Raw genomic sequence first — 23,854 nt, 5'->3', positions numbered from 1 at the left:
ATGAGCGCCAGAACGTATTAGGCGGCCGTCTATGGTGAGTGCGAGAGAGATGCCATTCCAGCAGTCCAATAGGGCATCTTACTCGCACTCACATTTACAGCCGCGTCAATACGCTCTTACGGCTTATTGTTAATAATTAAAAATAACAGCTTAGTAATAAAATTAATGACACAAATTTTTTCAGAATCATGTAGGGAGGGCTTTAAACTTTGATTTAGTCACTTTCTGACTTTCATAATAATAATTTTTAACCGAGTTATTAAGTCTTAAAAATGGCCATTTTTGCGTTTTTCAAATTTTAAATTGCTTATAACTCGAAAATCATCAACTTTAGAGAAAAATTACAAGAGACCTTTGTTGTCCAGAATTGTCTAAAAAACCTAAAAAAAAAATGTCCAGACCAAAAATAATAATTTTTGTAATCTGATTAAAAAAAATTGTTAAAAAAAATTGTTAAAAAAATTGTTAAAAAAAATTTGGACCACTTTTCTCGTTGGCGACTTCTTGAACCTTATTCTTGGGTGTATTACAAATTTGATTATGCAAAAAAATCTCATGGGAATATTTTTTCCAACGAACCCGCCACGGCGCGCCGTTTTCGTCTTGTTTATTTATTTTGGTCTGAGCTATGGAAACAAATTAAGATGATGATTAATATACACTGTACACTGTACTTAGTTTAACTTTCGATAAGGGCTTCCTTTTTCCAGTAACTCTCGTATTCCTTCTCCTTAATTCGTTTTTCAATGCACAAACAGTCCAAGATCCATATTTTTTGCCATAATTTATTATTTATTAAATCGTAAACAAAATCACCATATCAAAAATCGTAAACAAACTTCACGAATTGTCAAAACGTTTACCCCAACTACACTAGCGCCGCCAAGCGGGAGCAAAAGCGTACATAGCTGCCATTGTTTTTCCGTTATCTGTAGATTGCTTTACCGTTCTGTTCAAGAATGCTACCCAGTTGGCTAATATTTGATCTATTACTCACTAGATGTCACAGTCAACGCTAAATTTCAGTATCATTCGAATACATTTCGATTTACTCACAACTGTAAAATCGATTAAATTGTCCACCAGTTTAAAGAACGGCATTTCATATGGCATGTCATCTGTCACTTTGTAAAACAAATAGAATGAGGTTAGCAAAAAAGACTATCCTGTAATTTTATTTTTAAGCTCAAAATCTAACTAAACATAAAAATGTCTGCTTCGTTTATTCATAGAATAATCCTGTCTGTAGGATTCCTATCATTGTTTCATTCTGCATATTCAGCTGCTCAACGTAAGTGGAAAATCCCCTCTAAATTTTTTCAATGTTATTAAATATTCATTGTTTTCTTTCAGATCGATCATATCTTCGTTTGAATGACTTAGATTTTACACATTTACCTTTAGATGTAAGTATTTGCTCTGGTTTATTTCTGTGTATTTACCCTTAGTCTCCCTACAGTACTTTTGAGTGCCACCAAATTCTGGTACCCTTCTATCCCAAGTATTTAAGTAATCTAATTTGAGAATGGGTGCATTAGGATGACCTTAGCAGCTGACTGTAAGCACAAAGCGGCTTAGTGCTTGTATCAAGCTGCAATAGGGAAACCTTAGTAAATCTCTCAGCTGCCAACTTCCAAGCAGTGTCATCTGAACGCTACCTCTTACTCAGATGTCCAGCTGCTGAGGTCGACCAAATGTACTAGTGATGTAACGAATGTCGTTTTTTGAACATTTGCGAATGCGAATATCTAATAACGACATTCGCAAATGTGGATGCGAACGTTCAGTTTTTTTAATTTGTTTCTATTTTTGAAATGTTTTCTAAATTTATAATGAGAAGTTTATTGATATTTAGTATAAATCAATCTGAACCTTAAGCTTTATTACATTATACCAAATAATAAAACAATGTGAAGGCTGATAATCCGATTATACAGTACAACCTGTCATATCCGGACCTCCCCATATCCGGACGGTTCTGCGCCGTCCGGATCTACCGAGAAGGGCAGTCCTGCTGTTGGACAGCGCACTAAAAGATGGCGAAATAATGTATTATAGAATCTATAAAACGTGTCTATCGACGAAAGTTATTGACAGCGTCGATTACTGGAATGTATGAAGGAGAAAACCTTTCAGAGACTATAAAAGAAGTAGTGGTCTTGATATCCGGATATTTTCATATCCTGATCGGTCTGTCGCCACATTGATCCGGATATGGCCGGTTTTACTGTACTAGGTTGTTACCTTTTTTTTTTTAATAAAAAAAGACGAGAAAGAGAATAGATTTTAATTTTATTAATCTAACGTTATTTTCAAATTATTTTTTTTCTGATATTCATATTCACAAAACATTCGCACAAATTTTGCGAATGCCAATATGCAAATACATGTGGATATTCGCGAATGCGAATATGAATATTCGTTACATCACTAAAATGTACCCAATCAACCTAATGTTCTGTTAAATATCAGTTATCAGCTGATGTTTAATACTTCAAATGTCATTCATATTATTAAATTCACAATAAAATTTATAGGTACTAGGTAAAGGATCATTGAGAACAAATGCTTTTAGCTCATTGCAAAAAGTTGACCTAAGAAATAAGGCGGAATTAAAAGTAGGGTTGTTAAGTAACTGTCAAAAAAACATCTAAACGTGATGGGAGACTAAGCTCAATGGAAATTTGGTTGCCACATCTGGTACATGTTTTCCCATTTTATAAGTTATTCTTTGTATAATTTGATCATGATTATTAACAGTGTGAAATATATGTTACGGGTAAACTTAGGTAAACAGGTAACCCTGGCGGGTAAAGTCCAAAGTAGCCGTTAGGTATTGGTAAAAAAAAATGTAAATGTAAAGCTGCTGGAAATATTTGTAACTCCAAATGCCACAGCAGTTTGTCTTGTTTTAACAAATGGATTATAATTTTTATTTCTGTAGTATTTATAGTTTTACTTTCCTCACTTTTGTAAAATGCGGGTTTTTCCTAAATTTAAGATATCTTTTAAACAGTTATGGCCTTGCCATTACTAGTATATCCAATTAAGTATTTAACCAAGTGGCAGCAGGTAGAATGTGTTTTGGGTAGGGCAACGGTTATTTTATCGCATAACTTTTTTATCTTTAACTTTTATACATTTCTGACACTGGATTATTAAATTGTGAAGTATTCTAGTACTAAAAGGTACTCTTGTTTTAAATCGGTAGGACACACTGTTTTCTAGAAAAATCAATTTGAAAATTTTTCACTTTCTGAATTACAAAAAAAAAACTGTTTAGAAAGACGAAAACTGGTACATTTATTTATATTCCAGAGATAAATCGATTTCATTAATTGCAAATTTCTAGTACTGGTCATAGGCGTCCGTTTTGGGTAGGTCAACAGTTATTTTATAGCATAATGTTTTTGTCTTGAATTTTCGAGCATTTTTGACACTAGATTATTAAATTATGAGGTATTCGAGTACTAAAAGTTACTCTTACTTTATGTTGGTAAAATACTTCGTTTTTTCTTGAAAAGTTCTTTCAATTTTTTTTTCAAATTCCAAAAACGAAAAACTTTCAAATCGATTTTTCTAGAAAACGGTGCATCCTACTGACTTAAAGCAAGAGTACCTTTTAGTACTAGAATACCTCACAATTTAATAATCCGGTGTCAAAAATGCATAAAAGTTAAGGACAAAAAAGTTATACGATAAAATACCCGTTGCTCTACCCAAAACAGACGCCTATGACCGGTACTAGAAATTTGCAATCGATGGAATCGATTCATCTCTGAAAAGTAAATATGCATACCCATTTTCGTTTTTCTAAATAGAAGCCTTCTGGAGGTATTTAAGAAAAACTAATTTCATGACGCCATCTTCAAAGAGCTCTAGCTCCCTTCAGAAGCATTTTCGAACTAGGTGAATTGGGTTAAATTGTCTTAAAATTATCTGAGGAATCTCCTGTCTTCGTTTGTCGGTAGTTTCTGGACACCCTGTATTTTCGATATTACAGATACCTCGTGGGTACTTCAGACTTTACCCGGGTAATCGTAGGATTACCTGTTTACCTAACTTCACCCATAACATATACATTCCATGACCGCATATAAGATATAAGTGCATAGTGTTTTTTTGGAAAATAATGTTGATAAACTGTTTGATTTTAATATTTGTTTCCTCTCTGGTAGAATTTCATTTTAGGGTAAGGAAATATACAAAATCGGGCAACACTGCAACAATGTTTTGTAAGTTGCCTATATTTGGCCACCAGTAAACAGTTGTTTTTATTGCAGATCTTTATTCAAGCTTTGGTTAGCCTCTTTGTCATCATGTATGGAGTTCTGAGCATCGCTGGAGAGTTTAAGGAGATCAAAGCCTCAGCTGAATTGGAAAACAGGTCCTGGGAAACTTTTAGGAACATTCCTTCCTTCTATACCTTCACTCATAGAGGTGGCAAAGCTTCACCAGTATTAACCAAAGCTAGTTTAGAAGAAATTGAGTAGTAGGGAATAGGATTTTTGTATTTATTTGTACTTTGTAGAGATTGTTATGAAAAGGTGCATGTTATTAATTTAATAAAAGATAACTCGATTGTTTTGTATAGTTGTATTTTGTTTTAAAAAAATATGAAATGGTAACATGTTTAGCGGATAATAGTCATTTTTGTGGCATGATATCACTAAATTTTTAAATTACATCCTAGAAAACAAGTTTAAATATCTTTTGATGATATATCTTTCATTTCCACTTCAACTTCGTAATGCGTTTTATGTCTTCTTTAAATTACATCCTAGAAAACAAGTTTAAATATCTTTCGATGAAATATCTTTCATTTCCACTTCAACTTCCTAATGCGTTTTATGATGTCTTCCACTCCAGTTCTTCGCCGTAACTCATCATTTCGTATTCTGTCTCTCAAAGTTAGGCCAAGCATGGATCTTTCCATTTTTCGTGCTGCTTGCAATTTTCCTATTGATGTTTTAGTCAATGTCAGTGTTTCAGCTCCATAAGTAAGCACCGGAAGGACGCACTGGTTAAATGCTTTTCTTTTTAGCTTTATTGGGATGTTGTCCTTGAGCAAGTAGGAGTTCTTTGACTAAAGTAGGATAAATACAGATGCCTTGAGAGTTTTTAAAACAAACTGCTGAATAATTTTTTTACTGTCTACCGATTTTGACAAAATCCGGTCCATATATTCGTTGTAGCGGGTATCAAAAGAACAAAACTAGCAACAGTCTTCATTAAATTCTTTATTTTCGTAACATGTGCCATATACATTATATCGAATAAATTCAACATACTAAAATCTTAAAAGGTGCACTAAAATCACAATACTATCAACAGGTTTCGTCTTGAAGAATAAAACAACAACAAAATTAATACGCAAGTAATACTTAGTACAGGTGTTGGAGCTGTTCGTAGGTGAGGAAGAAGATGATGTTCCACGGGCCCATGCGGAACAGCGTCGGCACGAATCCTTTGTAGAACGCCCAAAAGCCTTCGTTCTTGTAGGTCTGCACGAAGCAATCCAACGTTCCTCGATAAATGTGACTAGGCAACTGACCACCGCACCGCTTCAGTTTTCTTTGGTTCATAAGTCGGGTCTAAAAATATACATATTGTTGTAGAATTGTTTTTTTTTTTTGGAAAAATTCAGAAAATAAATTTATATCATAGACCACGAGATCATAGATTTTCTTCACCCTGTACATGACCAAAAATTGTATAGAGTCTAATTTAGTAATAAACAGTGCTGTTTCGGGGAAGGCGAAATCGTTAATGTGGTTTTTGTTAATGGGTTTTTTTTAAAGGATTTACAAACAATGGTTCGAAAATATTGAAAAGTGCATATTCTTTCGTTTTGTGAACGTCAACAGGATTTTTGTAAATAATTCGTAAAAGGTTTAAACGATAAACAAATTTTATTGAATTTAGAATGTAAGGCTTTTTGTTTAGTTCTTTGAAAAAACGATAGTAATTTGATCTCTTTTAACAAAATGGAAAGTTGGATACAAATTAAGTTGGTTTCTTAGGAAAGGAAAGTATAGATATTTTGGGTAAAGAGGTTGTTTTTGATTGGTAGAGAAAGATCGATCGAAGGGATGAGAATGGCGAGTCGAAATTGCAGAGAGAAAAGATAGTCACTGTGTGATGAATATTGGGAGAGAACAGTCCAGTTTTTGAAAAGTGAGAAGTCAGTGTAAAGTGGTGAAATCGGCCTTTGCGAGCAGAATCAAATTGAAACGAAATTGTTGACCGGTTGAGAAGTAAAATTTTCCTGTGTCCGAGGAAGATTCCTTTGTTCTGTGTAAAACGAGTAGCTAATTGGTATATATTTGCACAAGATATCGAGCAAGGAGAAACTGAGGAGAATTCAAGCGAGTCCTGGTTTTGTTTGTTTTTTGAAGCAGTTTGGACGAGAGGGACCTTTTCGCAACATCCAAAGAGTATGTGTGGGAGAATCAAGGACGAGGCAATCTGGGAAAAGAAGGAGTGAAGAAACAAAAAGGTTAGTCAAATAGTCAAATCATTTGTCGAAACGGAGAGAGCTTGTTTATATCCACACCATATATGCTTATTTTTTTTTTGTATTGAACAGTTCTATAACTCACGTTAGTCATTCCAACTTTAAGTAATCAATTCAAAAGGAGAAAAGTAAATTTTATTAAATTTGGTATGGATAAATAATAATTTATTTAAATATTTTTTTTTTGTTAAAATAAGGAGACATCAGAATTAAAGTTTGATTTATTAAGTAAGAAATTGTTGCAACAAATTTAGATTTTAGTATTTTTTTTTTAAATCTTATTTATACGGCATATTGGATAAATAAATAATAGATTACATTTATATGATATTGAATGTGTTTAATTTCCCTGTTTTATCCTGGAAGGAGTAAGCAACTAGAGATACTAGAAGCCACAAATCAAAGGTATTGCATCGAATACAAAATAAGCCCTGAGAATAAAGTTTATTAGAAATTTGAATTTGGTTTTGTTTACATAGGCAGCAATTAAATTAATTGAGTAATTAATTAAATTAAGAATTTGCTAATCAATCTAATAAAAGAGATAAAATAGAGCATAACAATATGACAATATTGGAATATACACATATGACAATATTAGTTACCTTTACAGGCTACATAAATCTTGTGAACTGAGATCGGGAATTCTGTGGGAACAGGGGAAATATTTTTTCTTGGAAGTTTTTTTCGGGGGGGGGGGGGGTGGAGTCTTAATACTGTGATAACTATTAATTTGGAGGAATCCTTCACAATATTCATTACCTAAATGGGTCAAGTAAGTATGGGTACGAGTATAAGATTAAAAGATTTTGATGGACTAGCACTACACGTACATGAGTGTAAAGCATCAGATAGTAGTCGAGATTATTTTATTAGAAAAGGACAAATATCTTAAAATGATTAAGGACAAAATATCTTGTAAGTCATTTTGTAGATTTAATTGCCTTAGAAAGAAAAACAATAAATGGTGTCATATTCACGAAGATGTCAGACAAGGATACAGCACAGTATGTCCATTGCTGTAATTTTTACTTAAAATATATATATTTAAAAAAATTTGTGATGAAATAGACAAATGTATTGATGAAGAACATTCATTTGAACAATAATAAGTATGGTTTCTGTTTTCACATTTAATCCATGGAAAGGAATAAGAGGTATACACAATTTGGCTCTGAAATAAACACAGAAAGGATGCTTAAATATAAAAACGTAGTCAATTTTGAAAGAGCTTTTTCTAGAAAGCGAAAAACGGTATTCTAAATAAGACTAAAGCATGCAATTTAGCAAAGTACTTATTTATTGATTCGTAGCCAGCATTCGAACATATTAATCATTTATATACATGTAGTTAAAGCAATACGAAAACGTTCTGAACTGTTATCGCCATAACAAAAAATTCACTGAAATTCGACTAACATATAAACAACTGTAGAAAGGAATTCAAACCCAGAATGGATGAATTAATCAAATGAATAAAAAAGATCGGTAACTACTCCCTAATGAAGAAAAAATTATAGAAGTCATTTTAAAACTGGAATAAAATAAACCACCGCTTTAGATAATCTCCCTGAAGAACTTTTTAAAAACGGCGGCAACACCCTTTTGATACATATGCACCAATTAATAACTGAAATATGACAACAGAAACTACCGCAAACTTAAAGATTTACACATAATGTGTCCACTTCATAGAAAGGGAGTTTGATCATTCTAGAGGCATCACTCTACTCAATACATACATATAGCATATATATAAACTACATACGGCCCAACATATTGTACAAAAGAATGTCCCCTACACCGATCGAATAGTGATAGAACATCAGAGCAGCTTCTGAACATAAAAAATCAACTCTTTACAGTAAGGCAGATTCTTGAAAAAAACCCTAGAGTTCTTCGCGACACCCACCACATATTCGTCGATTTGAAAGCCGCATACGACTCAGTTGATAGATATAAACCTCTGCTGGCTATGGTGGAATTCCAAATACCGCTTCATCTTATTCAATTAACTAAACTTACATTCACAGGAGCAGTGAGCATGGTCAGAATCCAAAACGATCTTTTAAGGCCTTTTCACTACAAAAATGTAATCAAACAGAGTGATGGGCTTTTATTTAACCTTACTCTAGAAAAGGTAATTCTGGAGTTCCTGATTAATACAAATGTCCGTATCTTTAACACATTTGTGCAAGTTGTCGGATAAGCAAATGACATCGACATCATAGCTAGGTCCATAGAGCATCTTTCTGACCGAAGGTCAGTTACGGGCATTTCGGTCGTTACGGGCATCTGCATAGAGAATAGGACTAAATTTAAATGACCAAATCTATGTGCTGTACTTGTTCAAGCAACCAGACACCTAGAAGAATAATAATTGACGATTTAGAACTAGAACTAGAAAGTGTGAACACCTTCATAAGACTTCACTAGACTCGCTCTTGACTAAAGATAATGCCAGGGAAGAAATTTAATAAAAAATAGTGCTTGAAAATAAGTGTTACTATGGCCTCAAAACGACTCAGAAAAATTAAAGTGACCGTCTATAAAACACTAAGACCAGTGCTAACAAATATGGAGCAGAAACGTGATCACTTATACGAAAGAACCATGAAATACTTAAACGTTTTGCGTTACAGCTTTCGAGTTTTTTTTCCTGGAAGCCGTCTGTTGTGAACCGGTTGTACTGCAGCCATTTGGCTTATTGTACATCTTCCATTCGTTTATGAAGCCCATTCCAGAATTCTGGAACCCTGTACCAGCTTGTACAGCTCTAGTGGGTGGGTGCCATATATATTTGGAGTCACTTAGATGTCTCCGAAAAGTGTTTGCCGCCTCCGATCCAATGCCTCACAGTCATGCAAAATATGGTTGACTGTTTCAGGTTCTCTGTTACAGAGTCTGCAGCTCAAGTCTCCATGAAACAGCCCCATTGTATGCAGGTGACCCTTAACTGGCGCATGTCCAGTGAGGAAACCTGTTATGACTCTAAGCTGATTCCTGCTTGTTTTCAGCAGTAACTCAGCCCAACTAGCACATGTCCATCCGATATACATCTTGCCATGTGTTTGACCGGGTACACTCTCCCAGTGTGAGTTGTGTTGGCTTCGGATCCAGGCTTTTTTTCGTTCGCGGACGGTGCTTTTTGGCACTCCCACGGCCGGCTCTGCACCCAGGTATTTTGTAGCTGATGCTCTCTTGGCAAGTGCATCAGCTCTTTCATTGCCGTATATGCCCCGATGACCTGGAACCCATACCAGTATAACACTGTTATGTTGTGCCAGTCTGTCAAGTTCTTGTCGACATTCCCACACCAGCCTAGAGTTCACCTTAGGGTTTATAAGAGCCCAATGGCTGCTTGGCTATCTGTGCATATGTTAACCCGCTGCAGTTCGAATGCCCTCAGGTTGTTTTGTCTTGTACATTGCAAGATTGCAAAAATCTCTGCCTGAAATACGGAGGTATATTCTACCAGTGGAATAGAAATGTTGAAATTTCCACCGCTACAGAATATTACTGCGCCCGAATCGTCTGCAGTTTTAGACCCGTCCGTATACCAGGTGTAACCCTGCAGTCTGGGTCGAGAGTTTTCTCTGTCCCATTCGTCTAGTGGGCAAATGTCCACTTGAAAAGGTACTTCAGGCTTGTATCTAGATGTGCAGATGTGCTTGTAACTTGCAGCTTTAAGTTGTATAGAAGTTTCGGGGAACCTGACGTAAAATTTATTAAGGTAGCACACCTTGGCGCTTGTCCATACGAGGGCGGTTTGCCAGCGGTTGACGCCGCGGTTAGCCGACGTTTGTATCGTACACATGAGAGCGGTCGACTGACGGTAACGTTCCTCCCCTAGTTAAACTTACAACCGCCACGGTTTGACGACGGAGCGGTTGCGTGTGTACGATTCCATTTGTTCCTTGGCAACTTCAAACGCGGCGGTTGGATTTCTAAGGTAAGGGCTTGTCCATATGCGGGCGGTTTCCCAACATCGACTGCGCGGTTTAACTGTTTTCCCCCTGTTTTTCGTGGTATTTGGGTGAAACTTCAAAGGCGGCATTAGGGTGAGATCAAGTAAAACAGGTAAACCGCGCAGTCGACGTTGGCAAACCGCCCACATGTGGACAAGCTGTTAGACGGATAGGGCATGTAATCAGGGAAGAGCAAGGTGCAACAGTCAGAATAGTTTTTGGCCAATGGGACAAAGAGCCAGAGGCAGACCGAGACTTAGGTATCAAGACAAACTAGAGGATAATTAAAATCTATTGGTGTTAGAGCATGGAGAAATGTTGCAGATACATGGGAGAATGGTGGATACATGTAGTTATAGTATGAAAAATGAGGATCTAATACGTGTTACTTACCCGAACCACATCAATGGGAGTTGATCCAATAGCACTTCCTAAACTAGCAATAAGACTAGATCTGTAATAATTAGAAAAAAATTATGAGTATTTTAAAAGAAGCAAAAGAAGATTTTGATAAGTGTATTATGTTAGTATACTTACATAAAATGGTTAATAGGTTTATCACCAAGAAGATTCATCAAATGACTCTTACAAAAATCGTAAACTGGCAATTCAATCGCCGCTATCACAGCTGCTCTCTGTGCTGTTGGATTAACGCCCTGAAACAAATATTTTAGATAATAATATGTTGTCTAAGTCGTAATAATTTATTGTAAAAAATCGGTATTTTTTTATTTAATAAATATACATAAGCACACATTGTTTCTAAAAATTTATTAAAAATCCTTTATAAAATGTATATTGATTAAAAAGTCCCTTAGGGTTACATCACAAAACGGTTTCGGAATTATAATTCCATCATCAGTACTGCTCACCTAGAATAAGTTGGTATAACCACTTTAATTATTAAATCAAACATAAAAATGCAACTTTAGCGCTGAAGTTGAAGTGACATGTGGTTTAATAGTTACAAAGTACACATGGTTGAACCACTAAAAATATATACGTGAAAACCCTTTAAATGATGTAGTTACATTTTTGTAGATATTATTTGATGTTTCAGCTTTAACTTGATTTTACATCATGACAACGTAGTACTCCCAACTATGTGTGGATCTAAGGGCAGCAACTGATACTCTCTTGAACTCTAGATAGCAACTGATCTGAATGACCTTTTTGAACGGATGCTCGAACAAAACAGTCAATTTAATTCAAATTGTTTCTCTTATGAGCATAAATTATAAATCCTCTGCAAAATGGAGTTACAGTCAAAAACTGCTACTGCCTCAAATATGATTAAAAATTAGAGCTTAATATATCGGATTTCACCAAGTAATAAGTGCATGAGAAAGCAGATGTATAAAGTCGGAAAAATGAAAGAATACCCATGAACGATCATATCAATCACATACAATCACATATTTTGTATTTGCTGTTTTTTTGAAGATATTCTTCTTTAGCGGCGAATCGATTGAGGGTAAAATTTGATTGATCCGCGCGCATGCGCACACCGACAGTATGGTATTAGTTGTTATACGGGCTCTGATTGGGTGTTGAAATTTTGAAATGATCTGTCAATAATTGTTCAATATGGAGGTTATCGGTAAACAAAAATATTGTATAATATTAGTTTTTATTGATGTGTGGACAAAAATAAAATCAAATTTATAATTATAGTGACTTTTTAAATAGTTTTGAAAAGCCGCAGGTATGTAATTCTAAATGTTTCAGTTGGAAATACCTAATAGGTTCAATACATATCTATTTGGAAAATGTAAACAAAATAATGTAGTTACCTATTAGTAGGCAATGCTTTAATTTACATAATCTGATTACGAACAAACTTTCTACAAATCTTCATCTCATATATCGTTTTCTCACTCTATATTTTGTTGTATTTTATTTCGACAAAAATCAAACTAATAATTTTATTAAATTCATATAAATTTATGGTGTAAACGTCTAGTTTGTGTATATTCCCACATGACGTATACGAGAGTTTGGTGCAGTTTGAAATGTCGTCAACTTTCGTACGGCGCGGTAGACGTGAAGTGGGTTCAAGCCCCACGCAAGTTATTATTTTTTTATTTTTTTTATAGATTTTATGATTGTAAGTATATTATTATATAATTTTTGAAGATATTCTTCTTTTTTGAAAGTGGTAGATAAGAAAGTTAGTTTGATTTTTAAATAAAATAAGTACAAATAACCTTTTAAGTATATTTACTTCGTTTAAATTACCTATTATATAATAGAAGAATATCTTCTTACGTGCGTACAAAGTACACACGCATTCTTTTTTTCTATAAATAACAAACGAGAGAGATAGATTATTATTTATCTTAATAATATGTGATTGATATGATCGTTCATGGGTACCTATTCTTTCATTTTTCCGACTGTATAAAATCTTAAACTATGAATATCTTAAACATGAACTGAATTTTAACTGAAAGGTTTGGACGCGCCATCGTTCTGCAAACGCTTAATCGTTCTGAGTGTCACTCTCGACATTTTTGTAGATGACACAGTAATAGCAGTGAGAAATCTGAATCCAAACCTAGCAAGAAGATGCCTACAAAATGTTCTAAATCAGTTGAAAGATTGATGCATTTACTGGAAAATCGCAGTAAACCCAGAGAATTAACAGGAAGTGATGTTCCAAAAAAGATTTGGAAGTCGAGACCGCCAAGTGAGGAGGTCCAACTTATCTGTGTGAGGAACACACAGATAAAATGGTCCAACCAAGCAAAATATTTAGGAGTGCTAATGGAGAAGAGAATGACATACACACCACATGTCAACAGCGCTATCACTAAGAACAAGCTATTAAGTAGCATGCTAAGATCTCTTATTGGGATAAATACCAAGTTCAGGATGGCAAACAGTATAATCATATTAACCATAACATATGGCTCAGTAGCTTGGAACCAAACCTCTAAAACCAACAGGAAAGAAGGTTTTTTTTGTGAATTTGATGGCCTTGGCTGACCAATTAGCCAGACCTTTTATTTTAAAAACAAACAATTTTTTTTCAATCAGAGGAATTTTTTTCTGTATTTCTAACTCTAAATATATGTATTACTTGTCAAATATAGGAAAGAGTTTGAAAATCTTACAATCGCCATGCGGTATTATGGCGATCGTGAGATTCTCAAACTCTTTCCTATATTTGACAAGTAATACATAATAACAAACTAACATACTACACTGTTAATACACTGTTTTGGATGTAAATATTTTTTTTGTATACACTGTGGGCCGAAATAAAGGAGTACATTTTTTAGTTCAAAATAACTTTTTCGGACTTATAAAAAAAATTATGTAACGGTGCATTTGAGCTCGTTGCAAATGAAAACTGTCTTAGCTAAAATTGCTGACCTACCTACAACTAGATTGACAACAGTCGCAACATTCGCGGATGACACAGGTATTATCGCATCTCACACAGACCCCCAAAGAGCTTCGCATAACTTACAAGCCCACTTAAATAAAATAGAAAAATGGTTAAAAAAATGGAAACTAAGAGCTAATGAAACAAAATCGACCCACATGACATTTACCATGCGAAGAGAGAGCTGTCCACCAGTATACATAAACAACAAACAATTATTACAAGTAGATACAACCAAATACCTGGGCATACATCTAGATAAAAAACTAACATGGAGAAAACACATATTCACCAAAAGAAAGCAACTTGGACTCAAACTTCAACAAATGTACTGGATTCTGGGTAGACATTCAAGACTGTCAATTGAAAATAAATTAGTGGTATACAAAGCCATACTTAAACCCATATGGACCTATGGCATACAGCTATGGGGCTCAGCCAGTAACTCTAACTTGGAAATTATACAACGTTTTCAAAATAAGGCATTAAGAACCATAGTAAACGCTCCATGGTACGTCCCCAACGCAATAATAGAGAGAGACCTGAAAGTTCCCAGCATCAAAGAAGAAATCAGCAAATACAGTGAAAAGTATGAAGAAAGACTTAGTGCGCATCCAAATGATTTCGCGAGTGAATTATTAAACACGGAGGGTGAAGTTCGCAGACTTAAGCGTTATAAACCAACTGACTTACCAAATAGATTTTAGATAAATTAGAACTATTTTAAGTTTTACTTTATTTTACTAGTAGTACTATCTATACATTTGTTGATAATTTAGAAAGGAAAGTTTTCATTGGAATTCTTACCTACATGTCATAGCCTAAGAAAGTCATAACTTTAACTGATTGTTCCTAACGGAACAGATTGTTAAATAAATTGGAGTTAAAAAAAAAAGCTAAAATTGAACTGATATACTCTTTTGGTAGGTTAACTATCCAGAACACTTCAGTAAAAAGGAAATTTTTCAAAATTATCTGATTCGCAAATTATCATTTTTTTATTAAATAAGGAAAATGTAACATTTTAACAAATAACACATTTATGAAAACAGTTTAATAATTTTAAAACTTAGACTAAAATATTATGAATTACCACTTCCATTATTATCCAAAAACCATTATTGTTTACCACTTCTTGAAGTCGTCTGCGCCATTGGCGCCATAAATTGATAGCCCCATTTACTACACCCTGTTCAAAATTGTTCCAAACAAACTGCATTCTTTCTTTGAGCTGTTCGATGGTTTCAAATTGTTGTCCATACAAATTTTGTTCGAAAATTCCCCAAATAGAATAGTCAACCGGATTTAATTCTGGGCTGTTAGGTGGCCACATCTCTGGCTCAATATAGTCCGGGCAATTTTCACTCAAGAATATCCTTGTATTGTGGGAAGTGTGCGAAGGAGCACCATCCTGCTGGAAAGTGTAATCATCACATACTTCTTCAATTTCAGGTAATAGGTGCTGCAAGATTTGTTCTTGATATGTTTCTGAATTAAGTTGTACCCCGGCATCAACAAAAATCAGACGAGATTTTCTCAACATGGATACTGCAACAGAGACCATTATACCTTTTGAGAAATGACTTTTTTCAATTAAAAGATGCTCTAGTGGAATTTCTCTCTTAAATTGTACGTCAGAATACACCCTATTATTTTGGGTATTTTTAGGAGGCCGTAAATAAAACATTTTTTCATCCGAAAATCATATTTTTCTAATGTTTTCACGAGAGCGGAAACTTCTTAGTAGGTAGCAAATTACATCTTTCCAGTCGTTTTTCTCTTACATTGGCAGTAAGTCTTTGACAGTCAACTTTTTTAAATACTTTAAGATGGCAATCTTCTTTAATGATTCTTCGAACTGATGTGCGGGAAATCCTAGTTTCTTTTGCGATTTTCCTTGTTCCAACAGATTGGTCAGGTTGCATATTTCCTAAAGCAACCCTTACTCTAGCAATATTTTCTTCAGTTCTTGAGGTTCGCTTCATTCCTCTTCCACTTTTATGTTCAATAGACCCATGGGTTTCCCTTAGATGTCTTAAGAACTTTCCTATCGTTCCAATATGCCAATTTTTTTCAGGAAATGCATTTACAATTTTTCTTGCACCATAATTATATTTTTACGGTAATATTTAATTAATATTCTGTCCTCTTTGCTTAAAAGTGGCATTATGAACTGGCCAATTTACTTATTTAACTATAAATGTCAAACAAATTCCATGACAACCTAAGCAGTCGTGGCTTACTAAGTAAAATTGACATATTTGAGCATTTGAGAAATTCTTAAGACATTTAACAAAAATTACTGCTAATATGAGGCAAAAACGATGGAAAAGATGTAATTTAGTGTTAAGAGGGTTTCGTTCTGGTGAACATATTAGAAAAGTACTCGAATAAGATTTCCCAATTTAAGAAAAAAATGATATTTACAAATTTTATGGCGAAGGCGCATTCTGAACATTATTTAAATTAAAAAAATGATATTTTGAGAATCCGGTAATTTTGAAACATTTTATGTTTACTAAAGTGTTATGGATAGTTAACCTACCAAAAGGGCATATCAGTTCAATTTTAGCTACGACAGGTTTTATTTGCAACGAGCTCAAATGCACCGTTACATAATTTTTTTTATAAGTCCGACTCTGTACGTTATTTTTGTTTCCAAATTTGCAATCATGTTGAGGACATGTTAGGCTATTAGCCCTGCAAAAAGAAATTAAACCGCCCAAAAAACAAAAAAGTTATTTTCAATTAAAAAATGTACTCCTTTATTTCGGCCCACAGTGTATATTTATTTTTTTTGTATATTTTTTTATTATATTTTTAATTTGTTTTTTTTTTATTTTTAATTGTTTTTTTTTACAACGCTAAGACATAAACCCGATTCACTGTCAAATACTAATAATAATAATACTAACAGACCAATAATTGTACTAGTAGCCCATTCGCACGACATTGCAAGTAACGATTATTCGCTAAGTACACTAGTCGTTTGAGTCCGGCTTAAGATACACTGAGAACATTCCCACATATGTATCCAAAAGATTCCGATACAAAGAGACCAAGGAGGCAAGGATCCTAGATAAAATGAACGAAAAAGCGTACAATTTCTTCAACAAACCAAGAAGTCATCCGAATAAAAGTCTAAGGAACTTGACGAAAGACGCATAACACCACCACTACAAACGTGGCCTCTCGAATGTCTCATTTTCCAGAGCATTCAAGACTAAAATAAGTATAAAGTCTTCCCAACGTTATGTCTGCGATTGGGGAGGGGTTTGGAGGTAGCTTGGGGGGTCAGGGAGGTACCGTCTTCACGAGGCATGACCTCTTTGATCTTGAACATGAATATGAGAACACTTTACTCCGAGAATTTTATAACCGTAGATGAAACAGGGAAGACGATTCTATTTACAAAACCAATCGACACGCAAAGATTCTTCGTCATCAAAGAAAGCAAAAAGTGTGTTGAAGAGAAATGGTTCCATTTCATCATAATAGTGAACCTGCATACAAGTCAGCAATAATTATATATGTCAGTAATATGTATAGCTCTCCAGGCCTAGAAGACCCTTGTCTTGGTTGACTATTCCTTTCCAATCTCTCATATTTCCTGCTTTATTTTTCCAATTTGTGATTTTCAGTTCTTCTATGTCTTTTTCAACATCTTTCTTCCATCTGGTTTTCGGTATACCTTCTTCTTTCCTCCTATTCCTCCCGTTAGTATTCTTTTGGGAACCTCGTGTTTGGCATCCTTTGGATATGTCCCAACCATCTCAGTCTTTGTGATTTTATGATCCCTACTATGTTTGGTTCACCATACATCCTCTCCAGTTCTACATTTGGTCTTCTTATCCACATCCCATTCCATGTCTTTCCGCCAAATATTTTTCTTAGGACTTTTCTTTTCCACACTTTAAGCATGACTTGCTCGGATTTGTTCATCGTCCATGTTTCACTGGCATACAATACTATAGATCTTATCACTGTCTTGTATATTCTTATCTTAGCCCCTCTAGATATGTTATTATTTCTTAATAAGTTGTTTAGAGCAAAGATACAACGATTACCAGCCATAATTCTCGCTTGGATTTCTTCTTTTATATTTGGTCTCCTAGTGAATGTCGCTCCTAGATATTGTAATCTCTCTACTTCTTCGAATGTATATATTTTTGCCTCTGTGTTTATTGTCAGATATTGTCCTTGTGTGTATTCTCGTTCTGTCCATTCCATATATTTAGTCTTTTCTTCGTTTATGTATATCCCTTTCTTTATTCCTATCGCCTCTAGTCTTTTTAGTATTTCTTTTAATTCTTGTTTACTTCTGGCTATCAGTACTATGTCATCAGCGAATGCCAAGCATTGGTGTTTTCGTTGGTATACAAGACCTGTTCTGTTAATTTCGGCTTCTCTGATGCCCATTTCAAGAAGGATACTGAACAACAATGATGACAGTGGGTCTCCTTGTCGTACCCCTTCACCGACCTTAAACTTATCTGTTTCCTTTCCATTTATTTTAACTCTGTTCTCTGTTTCTCTGAGTGTAACTTTTACCATCTTTATTAATTTTTCACTAATTCCAATTTCACATAGTGCTTTGTATATTTCTTTTCGTTTAACTCTGTCAAAAGCTTGTTTAAAGTCGATGAATAGGGCCATTGTAGATTTCCCTTATTCGTAGCTTTCCGCTTGCATCTCACGCAGCAGGAAAATTTGATCCACCGTGCTGCGTCCTCTTCTGAATCCACATTGATATTCTCCTAGGCCATTATCTATCTTTTGTGTTATCTTGTCTTTTATATGTACTGCAAATATTTTATATGCAACGTTTAGTAGGGCTATTCCCCTGTAATTATGGCATAAACTTTTGTCGCCTTTTTTGTGAATTGGACACAGTGTGGCTTCAGTCCATTCTTTTGGTATATGTGTTCTTGTTCCCAAATTTCTTTTATCAGCTTTTCCAAATGCTTAATTAGTACTGGTCCTCCATATTTAAACATTTCAGCTGTTACTTCATCCTTACCTGGGCTCTTGTTTTTCTTTAGTTTCTCTATTATTTCTTTTTCATTAGGCGGTCTTTCCTGTATTTCTTCTTGATCAATATTTTCATAAGGTACTTCTTCTTCTGCATATTTTGTTGTGGGAATTTCATTTAGAAACTCTTCGAAGTATTCTCTCCATTTGTTCAGTATTTCTTCGTCGCTTACTAAATTCTTTCCATTTTTACTTTTGTAGTGTACAGGTTTTCTTTGGTACCCCTTTTTCTCATTTTTATGGTTTTCTTTTATACAATTTATCTTCGTTGTACTTTCTTTTCTTTGCTCTTATGATTCTTTTAGTTCGTTTTCTTTGTTCGTTGTATTTTATCTCTATCTCTGGTGTATTCACTTGCATCATTTTGAGTCTTAACTTTTTTCTTTCATCCAGTTCTATTTTACATTCTTCATCAAACCATTCTTTGTATCCATCTTTTATATTTCTATTACTGTCTTGCGCTGCTTTGGTCATACATACTTTTATTTGCGTCCATTTTTGTTCGATGTTTCCATTTTCTGTAATATTTTCCAATTCTCTAGCAGCAATAATTGCAATGACCAAAATTAATCAATCCGAATTAGCATCTAATTCCTCCTACTCTCCAGATTTTGTTCCTGACGATTACCATCTGTTAACAAATCCGAAAGAATTTCATGTTGATACGATATGTTCGTCTAATTTTAAGAAAATTACGACTGTAAATAATAGCTATTTCGAGAACTTGTATTCATTGACCGACAACGGACATTGATACTTTATAATTTCGTTGTAAAAAGTATATTGAGTTTAGTAGAAACTCTAATGAACAATAAAATAAAAATCTTAGGTCACGAAGATATTGAATGACCCTCGTATTAGTCAATTTCTGTTAGAGAAACCACCCAAATAGAATTTGTGATAGAAGTTTTTTATAGAATTATTCCTACACAAACTAAATATTACGTATCACGATATTCTAAATAATAAAAACCATGTTTACGATCACGAAAAAATACACGGTATGAAACTAATGACCTATAAAGAACGTTGCCAGAATGACGTCAAATTTTTCTTTTGGGCAAAAATCTGGGTTATCTATTAACAAAATATTTTTGTTTTGACATGCAATGACACACGTTATAGGTGTTTACCACAAAACCATGTTGTTACTAATCGACCAACATTATTTTTTATATCGTAATGATGATATCGGTATTTTGGATTTCCTAATATTTCGAAAATATGCATATCGACAGCTGTAGTATGAATAACAACAAATTATTTACCAAAATAATTAAGCTCTTCGTCAATTCTCTGACATTATATGATAAAAATATGCAAACAAAACCGACTCCACGCAAGATAAAGTCAAAAACATGGAATCCTCCTTATGGAATATTTTGGTAATCCATTGGTCCTTTATATTAATGTTATCACTGTCATTAATACGTAAGAAAAAAGTCCTGGACATACACATGAAGTAAGATTTCATAGCATAGGTAGATAAAAAATTTAAAGAGAAGTACAAACTTCGTTTGTATAATGGTATATTAATTATTAGAAACATTAAAAAATCATCCAAATGGATTATAAAATTCCAGAACGCTTTCGATCTTATCAGATTATCATCAATGAAACATTTTATTTTGTAGTTAAAAGCAGCCCACTATTTTGTGTATAAATCTTTAATGTTGCATGGTTTTCAATTTTCAAGGAAAGACAACTTTTCAACACAGTGAGTTTTTTCACGGGATCCCAATATAGGTCGACCATCTGCTTTCCGGATGAAACATTTTTTTTATTAACTTTCATACATAGACAAAATACGACTTGCATGGGTTGCCTATCAAAATCGTGTCATAGCTATCCTTAAGAGCAAACAGTAGCGATCAACAGGTAGCAACAAACGCGTTCCAACATTTCGGCTCTAATTTTGAATATTTTGTCGAGATATTTGGCACACATATCATTCGTAATATAATAAAGAATGGCGGTACAGAGCCCAATTTCAGAAATATGTTAGTATGTGGAAATTACTCTATAACTAAATAAAATATTGAAAAAAGGAGCCTTTACCGCCATTAAGAAAGACAAAAAAATACACTTTCTTCAAATAAACTTTTTTATCCCGTGCCTAGATTTTGTTTCACATTGGAACTACTAAAAATCGACTTTTTTATAACAAGAAATCGAACGTCATTGACTTGGCAACATTTCGCGCCTATGTGTATAAAAATTATTGATTTTGATAGCATAAACGTCAGTGTCAGTGTCGAATTACCGACGCACTGTTGCCTCACTTTTGAAAATTCGCAGAACTTTCGCAATCTTGTACCGCGTTTGTTGCTACCTGTTGATCGCTACTGTGTGCTCTTAAGGGGCTATCCTAGTGTAAAAGTACGAAATTCATATATTTTTTTAGGAATTTCTAAAATAATAAGTACTGTACCAATTGTTTTTAAAATGTACATGAGCATTTATTATAAAAAGAAGTACAGTAAAACCTGTCATATCCGGATCAATGTGGCGACAGACCGATCTGGATATGAAAAAATCCGGATATCAAGACCACTTCTTTTATAGTCTCAAACGTTTTCTCCTTCATACGTTCCAGTAATCAACGCCGTCAATAATTTTCGTCGATAGACACATTTTATAGATTCTATAAAACATTATTTCTCCATCTTTTAGTTCTTTTGGATCGGAAAGAAAGGATGCGTTGTCCAAGAGCAGGACTGCTTTTCTCGGTAGATTTCGGTAAATCTGGACGGCGCAGAACCGTCCGGATATGGGGAGATCCGGATATGGCAGGTTGTACTGTACACGTAAAACAATGTTCATAAAAAAATATTGAAATTTAAAAGATTTATGCGCCATCTTCTAGCACCGTTAAAAAAACATAGCTCCACTTCTGCAGTGATTGGGATTAATAGAGATCCTGAAACATAAAATTTCAAAGTGATTATGGAAATACATAAAGTTATTTCCTATACCATCAACTAGAATTTTCGAGAAATATTAAAATTTGGAAAAATGACGAAGTGTTGAAAATTTTTTTTTAAATTAGCTAAAACATTTTCAGTTTCAAAAACCGCCAAATTGACATTTTTTATCCAATCAAAAAACCCCTAGTTGATGGTATCGAAAGTATCTTATATTTCAATAAAATCTTTGAAATTTTAATTTTTAGGATCTCGTATTAGTCCCAATCACTGCAGCTGTGAAGCTATGTTTTGTAAGGTGCCAGCAGATGGCGCATAAATAGTTTAATTTTCCATATTTTTTATGAATTTTTTTTACATGTATGTACTTCTTTTTATGGTAAATGCTTATGCAAATTTTCAAAACTATTGGTACAGTACTTTTTATTTTAAAAATTCCCAAAAATGTTTATGAATTTCTTACTTTACACTAGGATAGCCCTATTCCGGTAGGTGCTGTGTGTGTTGACGGAAACAATTATATAAAATAATATTAATTAAAACGCAAACAATTGTCAATAATATACTTATTTATTTTTGGTAAAAAAAGGTGTTTTGCTTATACATCTCGTAAGAGGGTTTGTTATTGTTTCGGCCCAGCAAGCGACCGATGCCTGCTGGGGTGTAGTAACCGACTAGCTGGCTGAAAAAAAGCACAGACGCTAATCTGTTTGTGTTTCTACCATCTGACCAGAAGGGCAATAAATTATTTAGATCTGGCGTTTAAAAGTTGAAACATTTCTGCAGTTTTAGGAAACGTTTTCGAGCATGTCCAAAGTGAGTTATTGACATAAGGTCTGATAAGGTAATTAATTTATGGGGAATTCAGTTTGTTAAACTGAACACACGAAAAATATATGGATAAGGATACATTTCGTTTCGTAAAAACGTGCCCTTCTTAGCATCTGGTTGTATATTACATGTGAATTTATATGACCCATATTATTTCCTTTTGAGAAGTTATTAAAAATTAAGAAAATAAAATTAGCAAAAATAGTAATTAAAGCGTACCGCTATAGCCCCTTAAAAAACATTACGTAAAAAATTTGAAATTTGCGGCGAGTCTTATTTTTTAATCACATAGAATTTTTAAAAATGAAATTCTGGAAGACAGGGTGGATACTCTTTAATTTATTTATCCCGTCCATAAGTGGAAAGTTTGATACGCCACTGTCGACGCATGTGCCACTAAAAATTGACGGCATAGTGCTCATACATTTTCTTTAAGGGTCTACTATTTAAATTATAGACCCTTATGGTGCCTAAAATGATTAGCAAAGTTCACATAAGCGTACTACTGTCAAGTACAATTGGAGGACGTCAGAGAAGAGGTCGGCCCAGAACAAGGTGGAAAATGGATGAAGAGGATAATTTAAAAACACTCAACGTCACAAGTTGGAAGATGAAGGCAATGGACAAGAACGGATGGAGGAGAATGGCCAAAGCCATGGGCCTACTAGGGTCGACGGGCTAAAAGAGAAATACATTGATAGGACTAACAAAAAATATGGTAGTACCTATTTGTCCTGGGGTGAAAGTATGTGTCACGAAGATATAATAATAGTCTCCTGTTTTATAACGCTAACGCGGCTGTGGGATTATATCAGGGTACTCTGCTATATCTAGGGCCTAGGGTATACAAGGAAGGTAACAGGACCAGTGCTACGCTTCAACCGCCTATTATTGACCCTGGTTTTACCCAAGGCACTCATTTTATTCAGGCTAAGTCGCCCTGGGGCCTATAGAGATTTTTAAAAATGTCTACCTGTTCTCGACGGCTATCTTTCCCCTCTCAACACATGGTTCAAGTATTGTTGTTTAATTAACCCGCTATTAATAACCAGGTGTTTATTAAACTGTCAAAAATTGTATATGATGAAATTATTGTATATCTGTATGTCTATCACGTTGCTTTCGTTTATAACATCTATATTAAAATAGCTGGTCATAAAAATCACATTAGCACTTAAATTACAAAGCTAAA

General features: G+C 34.2%; 2 protein-coding genes across 2 annotated transcripts in view; one reads left to right on the top strand and one right to left on the bottom strand.

Annotated features, from left to right (window-relative positions):
• The first annotated feature begins 1,100 nt into the window (after nt 1–1,100).
• LOC114324295 (ER membrane protein complex subunit 5) lies at nt 1,101–4,591 on the top strand. Its single transcript, XM_028272099.2, has 3 exons — nt 1,101–1,291; nt 1,354–1,406; nt 4,284–4,591. Exons 1-3 carry the CDS (start codon nt 1,210–1,212, stop codon nt 4,491–4,493), a joined length of 345 nt encoding a protein of 114 aa, XP_028127900.1. The 5' UTR covers nt 1,101–1,209; the 3' UTR covers nt 4,494–4,591.
• Nucleotides 4,592–5,225: 634 nt separating this feature from the next.
• LOC114324294 (mitochondrial uncoupling protein Bmcp) overlaps nt 5,226–23,854 on the bottom strand; it is a 66,304-nt gene continuing 47,675 nt past the window's right edge. Inside the window, exons 4-6 of the mRNA XM_028272098.2 lie at nt 11,023–11,141; nt 10,879–10,939; nt 5,226–5,594 (exon numbers count right to left, since the gene is read on the bottom strand). Of these exons, the coding sequence (XP_028127899.1) occupies nt 5,385–5,594; nt 10,879–10,939; nt 11,023–11,141 (390 nt within the window). The 3' untranslated portion in view covers nt 5,226–5,384. The remainder of the gene's footprint in view (nt 5,595–10,878; nt 10,940–11,022; nt 11,142–23,854) is intronic.

This window comes from Diabrotica virgifera, chromosome 1 (genome assembly GCF_917563875.1).
Source record: "Diabrotica virgifera virgifera chromosome 1, PGI_DIABVI_V3a".
Lineage (NCBI taxonomy): Eukaryota > Metazoa > Arthropoda > Insecta > Coleoptera > Chrysomelidae > Diabrotica > Diabrotica virgifera.
This window is presented reverse-complemented; position numbering and strand designations above follow the sequence as displayed.